Here is an 11724-nt window from a genome sequence, read left to right as displayed (position 1 = left end):
GGCTGACATGAGTGGAAATGTGGTTGCACAGAATGCAAGTCAGCAATCATAGTCTTTGAGTGGACCAAGAGAGTCCTCATCTAGTCTAGTGGTTCAGTTGATAGACCATGGAGTGGCAAGCTGCATCATAACACCAGTCCTGCAAATGTGATTAGTGCATCACATAAAGGCAAAGAGAAAGTGATTGAGCCCCTTAGTATGCCTGACATTTCTACAGGGCATTCTCATGTTGATAGAGAGTCTAGTGGCTCAGAGATGAGCCTTGAATGAGGATCTTGGGATACCAGCTATGAGAACACCTATGGAAGCCATGAATGCAAAGCTGCGAAAATCTGGGAGAGTGAAGAATCCTGTGTAGAGGTTTACCTATGATGGTTATGTGGCACATCACTATGCATACATGGCAAAAGTCGTACAGGTTATAGAGCCCACATGCATTGATGAGGCTGTTGGAAATGTGTGTTGGGAGAAAGCTATGGATGAGGAGATGGATGCACTATATGGAAATGAGACTTGGGATTTAGGGCAATTGCGTGAAGGCAAGAAAACCATTGGATGCAAGTGGGTGTACAAAGTAAAACATAAGAGTGATGGAAGCATAAGCAGGTACAAGGCTAGATTGGTAGCCAAAGGATATGCGCAGACATATGGCATTGATTATGAGGAAACTTTCAGCCCAGTTGCCAAGATGGCAACAGTGAGAGTTGTGATAGCAGTGGTTACATCAAAGCAATGGTCTTTAGATCAGATGGATGTAAAGAATGCATTCTTGCATGGGGATTTGCACGTAGCCACCTGGTTATGAGGGTGTGAGTCACCCTGAGCATGTTTGCAGGTTGAAGAAAGCCTCGTATGGCTTAAAACAAGCACCAAGAGCATGGTCTGACAAGATTTTTGAATATCTTGTCACTATTGGCTTTCATGTAGCCAATGCAGATTTCTTGCTATATGTGAAACACAGTGATAGAGGATTTGTGCTTGTTGTCATCTATGTAGATGACCTGATCATTACGAGGGATCATGATGCAGAGATCTTTGTTGATATAAAGATCTTGCTTAGACAGAAGTTTGAGATGAAGGATGTGGGGGAGCTCAGATATTTCTTGGGCATTGAGGTGATTAGGTCACCACATGGTATTGGATTACTGCAAAGACAATATGGCTTGGACATGTTGTCCAAGTATGGTATGATAGGCTGTAAGCCTATCTCAGTGCCATTAGATCATTAGATCAGAATGGCAAGTTGAGTGCAGATTCAGGAGAGATTTTGGAGGATCCTACTATGTATAGGTGCTTAGTAGGAAGCTTGATCTGCATGACGATCACCAGGCTAGATTTGAGCTATGATGTTAGGTTGGTGAGTCAGCTTATGCAGGTTCCTCGGAAGTCGCATTTGGATGCATTGAGATGCATACTGAGGTATGTGAGGTCTACTTTGCATTGTGGACTATTTTATGAAACTGGCAGAGATATGTGTACATGGGTACACAGAGATATGTGTACATGGGTACACAGATGCTGATTGGGCTGGTAGTATCTCAGATAGAAGACCTACTGGTGGCTTCATGTTTTCTTTGGGGAGTGCTGTTGTGACTTGGAGCAGCAAGAAGCAGCCTACGATTGCTCTATCCAGTACTACAAAGGCCGAGTACATGTTGAAATATACAAGTGAATAGGGTGTGTGCGAGAACAAGCCCTTGGTTAGAGGTTGTAAAAGAGAATCTGTAAATGTGAGAGAACCTGTGAAAAGGTGAGAAGAATCTACTAGGAGAGAATAAAGGGTAGCATGAGAAGATTTAGGACGTGTGGAGATATTCTGGGAGATATTCTAGGAAAAGTGAAGAGGTGAAGAGAATCAAGCAAAAGAGGTGGAGTGAATCAAGGAGAAATCAGTGGGATTAGATGTTAGATGTAAACACTATAAATTGAGGCATTGGCCTAATGAGAATTTGTTGGTTTTTGATTATCCATGCCTACATTAAGCTATTTGTTAATTACTCACTAATTACATCTTAATTATTTACTAATCACTTTGTTAATGATGTTGATTCTAGTATTTGATCCACCATAGCTCATCACATTGCTGTAATTTCAACATGGTATTAGAGCCAAGCCTAGAATTCATCAAGTTTATGAGCCCATTATCTAGTTAATTAAGATTAGTAGATAATTAGAAATTAATCAAATTTTTAGTTATTTTTCAACTCACCTCTGTACCAACAAAGAGAAAAGTCATTGGAACTTTAAATTTATGGACTCACTTGGAGGGAGAACACATATAACTCTATACATACATTACACATCTAAATAGAGACATAGATATCATGTGTGGGGACTTCACCATGTACTTTGAATGTAGACATACAATTCTAGACATACACATTACACATCTGATTAGAGACATAAATAACATGGGGACTTCATCATGTAGACATACACATTACACATCTGAATAGAGACATAGGGGACTTCATCATGTACTTTGAATGTACGAGATTTTAAAGGAGGTAGCATAATTTGTGTAATCGTTGGGGACTTCATCATGTACTTAGAATGTACGAGATTGAAAAGGAAATAACATTTATGTAATTGTTGGATCAAAGAAAGAGAGACATTATCTTGCATTAGGAACTTAATTCCCCTTGTAGCTAGATTGGTTTGAGTGTATGTGAAATCAGATTCAAATTTGGTTATGCATTTGAGCACTACTTGTATCATAAAAGAACCCGCCTTGTTGGTAATATGAAGTTTAATATAAACACTACCATTGAAGACCAGGCTTAGTTTAATCCCAAGAAATATGAAGAAAGGTTTTCATTTCAAGTTAAACTTCTAACTATTAAAAAGTGATACTAAAAGATAATAGTATAGATTGGCACACCAGTGTTTGGAGATAAAAGGCAAATACAAAAGTAGTAAGAGTATAAAGGATAAGATAGTAGCCACAGGGCCTAGAGAAGAGGGATATGGAGGAGGCAATAACCTAATTCTTCAAATGGTGGAGAGAGAAACAAGAAGGGAATGGTTTATTTAAATTCTTAAACTCAAAGTGTCTTTTGAAAAAGCTTTTATCTCTCTTATATAAGGGCATGTGGTGTGATTTTAATGTTTTTTTGGACACCCAAAGAAAAAGGGGAAAAAAGAATCAGATCTAGGAAAAATACAAATTCTCTATTCCTTATACAATTGACGACTATGCAATGATCCAACATTAGAAAAGGCCGCTATTTCTAGATGAATTGGAAGAAGTTCTCAAAATAATGGAATAAGGGAAGTTGTGTTTTGTCAGGAAACGAGCTATGTGAGGAGTTATTGTATGTTTAATCGCATATGAATTCATGATATAGATGGATAAATAATTAAGTGATTCAATTCTAGGTCCTAATTAGATAATTAATACAAAATTGGACACCAAAGATAAATGTAGAGAAAAAGCTTCTTGATCAAAATCGATGATGAATCACATAAACAAGGGAGGTTCACTCAATCCCAAAGGTAGAGGTCTTCTAAACACAATACCCATCAAGCTAATTTCACTCTAAATACTTTCCTTTAATGCTTCTTAAATACTTTCCCTTAATGATTCTTAATGCTTCTTAAACACTTTTGTATTATAGTGCTTATCAAACACTTTCCTATTACAATGCTTTTAAACAATTTCCTATTACAATGGGTTTGTAATGAAGTTCCACTATGATAGTTCCTGTAGGTGTATTTATCTCACCAATCCTAAATCTCATGGGGATGAAATTTTATGGATGAGAGCATCTCATAGTTTTCTCTTAAAACTCCATATTGATTTTGTACACCAAGCTATTATTTAGGCTCCAATTATAGAGTTAATAGTGTGAAAGTTTGGGTAATTTCACGGAACTTTAGGTCCCCTTGTCACATCAATTCTCCAATGATTGCACACATGAAATTGCATGATTGAATGTCACTTTTTAGGTTACTTTTCACCAATCACCATCCATGCATCTTTACATAAAGAAATCTAAACTTCATGTCCACCACTTTGTTGTCCACACCTTTTCTATTAGCATTTCACATGAACATGGTCATTTGATCTTAAATGTTAACATGTCCCCTCAGGGTAACATAAGGAAGAAGAAGACAATTTGCATGGCATCAAAATCATGAAAAAATGCTTAGAGCAACCGGTACTATAGTCATTGTGCTTCACAAAGACTCCTTTTGATCAAATAGAAATAAAGGTATGCATATTATGGTTAATATCATGTTTATGGGCTTCAAACACAACTAGAACTAGTGCTAAAATTGCCACTTAAAGATTTCTTAAAGAAAACATGTAGAAGGCTCTCAATTGAAAGCTCCAAGTTGCTCCTTCTTCTGCACTACAAACAGTCAATTGCCTTTACTAATAAGTGATTAATTGACACTAAGCCTAGTAATTTTAGACCATTGAGGGTTTAACCCTACCATTGGGGACTTGCTACAGCTTGCTAAAGCTTCATCTTGAGAAAGCCCCTTGATTTACCCCTCTCATGGTGCTCTACAAATCAGGGTATTTCCTGCTCAATTAACAAAAATTTACTTTCACCACTAATACCTTAATTAGTGCTAATAATCTGAGGTTTTTAGAGACATTAATGGTTCATATCTCACATTAAGTGTTTCTAAACCTCTGTAAAGCATCACATCAGATTTTCCCCTTGATTTAAGTGATCAAGTTGTTAATCCAAAACGTGGTAAATAAATTTGTATTAGAATTATTTGGGATAATGGGATTTCTGAGCTTATATGCTTCATGTAACTCATAAATCATGCTCATAAATCCAGTGTACAAGTGCAATACACTAGCCATTAATAAGGCTAAGACCCCCTTGAGCAATTTAATGCATTATCATCTAAAAGGGATATGCATCATCATCATATGAGGCTTCATGAACACATTGATAATATGATCCATCTTTGCCTACATGGATTTCATTACTCAATGAAATCAAGGATGGAGAAGACCAAGGTCTACATCTACATCAAGATCTACATTGACATAAAGAAGATCAAGAGCCACATTGACATTACGAGCTACATCAAGAAGATCTTCATTAGCATTCTGGTCATCAAGGGGGGATTCTCCCTTTATTTCTAAATTCTATTTTATGTTGAGTCAAGGGTTCTCTGCCCGAGTCGTCTCCCCCAAAATATGAATCTTTTGGACTTTTTGGGATTTTTGAAAAGCTTGATGTTATAAAAGGCACATGTGGCTTCCTAGACTAGCCAAGGCCAACCCACCTGTGGTCACCCCTCTATCCTACGCGAAATGTAATCATAACTAGATGTCTAGCATCTATCATCATTACTGGCATTGTAAACCACCATGAGTAAGACTTACGAGAACTTGGATGGTCGTCATAAAAAATGGTGTAAATGGTAACTAGAGCTAGCATTGTCATCTTAGTAGCCATAGATATTTTGTTGAGGGAGGGTGTTGAAATAATACACCAAAATATCATGTGACATTGGGGATATGGGCTTCCTGTCATTTGGTCTCTATCCAACTTAGTGAGAACACTCTAGGTGTGATAAACCTCTTAGTTAGAGTCAAAAGATAGGGTTTGATGCCTATAAAAGGGTATTTATTGTACTTGGTGGTTCATCATCATCTCATTCATAATATATTCACCTTGTGTTGTGCCCAACTTGCTCTCTCTTGTGTGCTCAATCTTCCTCTTCGCTCTCTCTTCTTCATCCTCTTCGCTCTCTTCTTCACACTCCACAACTATGGAGAGATTTCATCCTCCATAGCTTCATGGTTGCTCTCCCATGATTGTAAAAAATATTGTATTGTATCACCACCAACCTGGTTATCTTCTCCATGGATATCTCATGCTTCCTTTTCTTGTATATGTCATTCGTAGTCACCTCCTTTGTTGCCACTACTTCTTCTTCTATTCCATCTTCTTCTCTTTCTTTGTACACTTTGGGCCTCTCTTGGGCATCTGCATAGCTTTCCACTGTTGAAAGCGTTAAATTGCATTCTCATACCATTTTTCATATTCATCAAAAACATCATCTTTGAAATAATCGCCTCTTTTATAGCCAATCCTCCATTAACCTTGCAAATCACTTGACATGTCCACTTTGCAATCATTATTAGTATTTGTGATGTCATTAACACTTTAAAAACTCATAACCAATGCAGCATTTTCATCCACCATATGCTTTGATTTTTATCATCACTCTTATAAGATGGCCAATTTTATGTTGCATATCCCATGCTTTCGTCTTATTCCTATAATCCTCTACATAATGACCAATTTTATGAGCTACAATATTACCTTTGTGTATGTATTCTCTTAATTGAATCATCCTCTAGATAAACCACCGGCATAGTTGTGGCTATCTGCAAATCCCATGTTATCTTCATATGAACCATAGGGAACCATAGGGTTGTTTGCTCCATGAATCTCCTTTAGTGTTATTTCCTAACAACTCTCCTTCATTGTTCTAATATTATTGGGACTGATTTGTTAATAAACTAATCTAAAGTATGAGAAATATTCTAACTACATCTTCTATCTGACATAGATTCTTGTTCATGTACCTTTCTTTGATGGAACTTGATGTGTTTTCTAAATATTCCCAAACTTCACCATGTAGATATATCACTCAACTAAACCAAAACTATATCTTGGAAATTCAATCTCATTTGCAACCAAGGTTTTCTTTATTTTAATCTTCTACATGCCATATTTGCTTCCATTTAGTTTAGAACTAGCTTTAGGTTGTTTATTTGGGCTTACTATATCTTTGATTTTCTTCTCACACTTTCTATATCGATGTTGACGGTTGTCCCACCTATCTCTTAATGTTGGTCTAATGTAGTAATGTCTTGGGATATATGAACCTTATTAGTTAGGCGACCCATGCCTCACATCATTCAAAGCTACCCTCATCACATTAAACAACTCCCAATCTATAATTGAGGGCTATTTTGAAGTAGAGTTTTACACTAAAACTCAAAACCTGCATCTTGCAAGTTTTATGTGACCCCTAAAGGTACAATGAAAGAGAGCATTATCCTTGGGAATGGGATGGATCATGGCCATTAATTGTGAAATTAGTTATTATTGGGCAAAGAAGAACCACTACACTTGAGCTTCCCCACCAAATGGTTGCCATGCCTAAATAATGGATGAGGATACCCCTGAACCCTTCAATATTCCAAGCCTCCTCATTTAAATGTGTGGTGTCACCTCCAACAAACCCAAAGAGAAGGGGCATGCAAAAGCCAGAAAGTGCACAGGAAGTAGGCTTCTTCACCTTCCTCATCTTCACTAACGAGTCTTTGGAACCCAAAGGGAAGGGTTTCCCTCAAATAAGCCTTGAGTTTATAGCCAACTTGCTTGATTGAAGTTTCAATTACTTTCTTTTAAATTCTTATCTATTCCTCACTATAAAAAATACATTTTATGTTTAGCAAAAATTATATCATTTACTAGTTACTTTAATGGTGGATACATTTCCTAGATGAAATTTCTTTTCCTTCTAACTAGTGGTTTCTCTTATTAATGCACCATTGAGCACCCCCCCCCCCCAAATGGGGGCTATGGTACTTTAGAGCTAAGATCAACAGACCTTTTGCCATCTTATCAAAGAAAATCAACTTCCAAGCTCACCATCAATGTTAAGTTTAAAGAGAATGCTCTATTTAATGAAAATGAAGAAGAAATGTATTAGAGGGTTGATTTAATCATAGTAACTCCTTCAAATTACAAGTATTCAGCTAACATTACAGGGTTTAGTAGGGTTTAACATTTTACATTTTTGACATGAAAGTTTGTTGTTGATAATACATGTAATATCACCATTTCCAATCATTTCAAAACCCTACAAGTATTGAAAAAATGTTGAATTCAATGCTTATACACATAGGGATGACACAAGGTTGCACTTAGTGCATATTAATCCTCAATTGTATTAGGATACCAATAATTTTAACTAACGTAAAAGAGTGTTTTCACGTGTGGATACTTGAAAGAATGGCAATAGTTACAATGAATTCACAAAATGGTATGGTCATTTTCTTACAATTAAGTGCATGATCTCACAATAGAATAATACTTCAACTAGTTTAAGGCTATTCAAATTACCCTTTATGTTTCATTACTTCTAGAGTCTAGTGAGAAGGGCATGGTGTGCCTTATTTATAAGTTCACATATTCATTTTTAATGCATAAGAGAGGATTGTTGTAGGTCATAGTTTTAGTCCAATGTGCTTAAAATTAAATTCTTCAAGAGTACTCTTGATTTACAAGTGTCATTTTTCATATATTGCTCAAGGCACTGCACTCATGTTCATTAGCCACACACAAAGTTACCTTCCAAAACACCACCCACAAGGCCCATCCAAGGTGTGGGAGTCAATATCACTTCACACGCTTATAATGTGCCAATAAGTTCACAGTGGCACATACCTTAAGAGTTTACTTTGATTATGGTATCAATGCATATCAAGGAATTGGGGGAAATGCTCATGCAAAAGTGGGGATTGTGCTCTAAGAAACAATCAACTCACAAAGTTCTAACTTTAACGTGCCATTTTTGTTGGTAGAATATCCATATCTAAGAGCTCCTAGACATTTTATAACCAGTGTACAAGGTTATATTTTTCACCAATAACTTTGATTGGTAACATTAAGAACCTAATTGCAATATACAAACCAACTCAACAAGAGGAGCTAGTCATTATCACTATTTAAAGCCATAAAGAGTTATCAAATTTTGAGCTCCAAAAGTCAACTTTTCAAAGTTAGCATGGAAGGGAAAATCTAAATACTTTGAGGTCCTCTCTTTTGAAATACCACTCCCAAGGTGCCATCCAAGGTGTGTCAATCGATACACGTTTCACACTTCATGTGCCAATAAGTTTAAAGTGACACAAACCTCAATGTACGACAAGGCCTTGGGTGTAATGCTCATCATGCACAAATGGGGATTGTGAACAAGAAATACTCAAAAAGTTCAAACTTTTACATGTCATTTTCATTGGTAGAATATCCATATCTAAGAGCTCCTAACAATTTGTAACAAGTGTACAAGGTTATATTTTTCACTGACTCGACAAAAAATACATAAAAAACTTGATCGCAATACACAATCAACTCACATGATCAATAGAAGCCATAAAAAGCTACCAAACTTTGAGTTCTAAAAGTGAACTTTTCAAAGTTGGCATTAAAGGATAAATCTAAACACTCTGAGGTCCTCTCTTATACACCACGACTATGGAGTTGTTACCACGATTTTGGTTTGCCAATAATGAAAGCTTGAAGTAAAGAAGAAAAAACAAAAGCAAGAAAAGGTTGCAACACCCATGTGTGGAATCGAGGAGAAATTGTGAGCTTAACAGAATGACGGGTGTTATTTGAACCAGTTGTGCCAAATAACACGAGCCATCCATCAAGTGAAAACATGAAAATGTGTGAGAATAGCTCCTTTGTAAGGTGGCATGAGAAGGAAAAACCCACTACTTGAAGTGTTCCCCAAATATGAAAATGCATGAGAAAAGCTCCTATGTAAGGTGGCATGAAAAGGAAAAAATTCACAAGTTAAAAGGTTAACATGGATTTTAACGTAACTTAGCTTGGTTTAAGGAGTTTGGTTGACTAGGAGCCTTGAGGCTTGAGCCCAGGCTTTTACACAAGAAAAAAGTAACAGCCAGCACGCAGGCGGCGCCGTTGCGATTTGGCCAACTCTGCACAGCTCCAGCCTCGGTCTCCTCCTCCTCCTCCTCTTCTCATTCTAGCCTCCCAACTTCTCTTTGCTGCGTTCTGCGTCGACACCAGGAGCGTCCAACATGAGGAAACTTCCCAAAGGCAAGCACACCACCTGCAAGAACTTCATCAACATCGAACTCACCCTCCTCTGTGGCTTTGTCACCTTCTTCGTCCTCAGAGGCACCATCGGCATGGCTGGCGTCAAGGTGCCCACTGTCACCACGCACCTCAACCAAGACGTCTCCTCCTCGACATCCATAGAAGCTCACAGACCAGTGTTGTCTGTAGAGACGGAGAAAGACGAAACGGCGGCTGCAGCAGTGTCTCCCGTAGAGCCTGACAAGCCCTACAGCTTAGGGCCCAAAATAACAGATTGGGACCAGCAACGACAAGCATGGCTCACTCAGAATCCAGATTTTCCAAGCAATGGCAAGCCTAGCATCCTCCTTGTCACAGGCTCCCCCCCTACACCATGTGATAACCCTAGTGGAGACCATTTCTTGCTCAAATCCATCAAGAACAAGATGGACTATTGCCGCCTGCATGGCATCGAGATCTTCTATAACATGGCACACCTAGATAATGAGATGTCAGGGTTCTGGTCCAAGCTTCCGCTCCTCCGAAAGCTCATGCTCACACACCCAGAGACGGAGTGGCTGTGGTGGATGGACAGTGATGCCATGTTCACAGACATGGCCTTTGAGCTCCCAATGGAGAAGTACAAGGAGCATAACCTCATCTTAGATGGGTGGGATGAAATGGTGTACAATATGAAGTCATGGGTTGGATTGAATACAGGCAGCTTTTTGCTTAGGAATTGCCAATGGTCATTGGACATACTGGATGCATGGGCACCCATGGGGCCAAAGGGCAAGGTAAGAGAGGAGGCAGGCAAAGTGCTGGCAGAAGCTCTAGAGGGAAGGCTACCATTTGAAGCAGATGATCAATCTGCTCTGGTATATATCCTGGTAACACAAAAGGAGGCATGGGGAAACAAGGTGTTTTTGGAGAATACGTATTGTCTTCATGGGTATTGGGTTGTTATAGTGGAGAGATATGAGAAGCTGATGGAGTCTAGGGCTCATCCTGGCCAATATGGGGATGAGAGGTGGCCCTTTGTGACCCACTTTGTGGGGTGCAAACCATGTGGAAGGTATGGGGAGTACTCAGTGGAGAGGTGCTTGAAGCAGATGGAGAGGTCCTTCAACTTTGGGGACAACCAGATCTTGGAGCAGTATGGTTTCCAACACGAAAGCTTGGGCACCTTCAAGCTCAAGAGGACAAGAAATGAGACCAGCCACCCCCTTGCTGTGGGCACTCAGACTGATCTCAGCCCTGAGCATGCTGCTCAAGCTGGGCAAGTCATTAGTACACAAAGAGCACAACACCAATGATTACTTTGCAGGGAGGCGAATCCCTCCTCCTCCTTTTGGGCTGGCTTATTCTTTGAAACCCTTAGCTTTCTGATCATTTTATACTCATATCCTTTGAAGCTGGCTTTGCAAGAAGGGGGGAGTTCAGAACTAGTCACATGTAACTTTAAAATTAAGCTGATTTTTCATTTTTAAGCAGTCTGAAACAATGGATTAGTCACTACTACAACCGCTCTTAATTACGCGTTCAATCGTTGTGGATTGTTGAACTAGCCTTTTGTTCGTTTCAACGTGATATTGCTACTGGTTGTTAACACAGTTTTCCATCTTTAAGCAGCCTGAAACAATGGATTAGTAAGGCCTCGTGAATCGACAGGTTGACAATTATTAGTGGGTTATGGATTGTTGCACACGGTCAGGTCTCCTCGCGGAAGCTATTGCCTGTATGCATTTGCGTGGTAAGGCCGCTCTTAGGAGCTGCTGTTGATTCGCAAATGGACTATGCATGGACAGAAAAATCTGTTTCATTGCTTTTGGTCTTGTATATATATATATATATGACTTAGGCGTCTCTCGAAGCCAGCTAATTGACGGGTTTGGTGAAATAT

General features: G+C 38.7%; 1 protein-coding gene across 1 annotated transcript; it reads left to right on the top strand.

Moving 5' to 3' along the window:
• The first annotated feature begins 9833 nt into the window (after window positions 1-9833).
• Window positions 9834-11253, top strand: LOC147630334 (xyloglucan 6-xylosyltransferase 2-like). The gene has a single exon (XM_086809978.1). The coding sequence runs from the start codon at window positions 9935-9937 to the stop codon at window positions 11135-11137; it is 1203 nt and encodes a 400-aa protein (XP_086666104.1). The 5' UTR covers window positions 9834-9934; the 3' UTR covers window positions 11138-11253.
• The last annotated feature ends 471 nt before the right edge of the window (window positions 11254-11724 follow it).

This window comes from Cibotium barometz, chromosome 16, assembly GCF_041138505.1.
Source record: "Cibotium barometz isolate CiBa-2024 chromosome 16, ASM4113850v1, whole genome shotgun sequence".
In the NCBI taxonomy this organism is placed as follows: Eukaryota; Viridiplantae; Streptophyta; class Polypodiopsida; order Cyatheales; family Cibotiaceae; genus Cibotium; species Cibotium barometz.
Note: the sequence above shows the minus strand (reverse complement) of the source record. Positions and strands in the feature narration are given on the sequence as shown.

What these genes read in the sequence shown, in the direction of transcription:
- LOC147630334 (XM_086809978.1), top strand. Translation starts at nt 9,935, where the DNA reads ATGGCTGGCGTCAAGGTGCCCACTGTCACCACGCACCTCAACCAAGAC.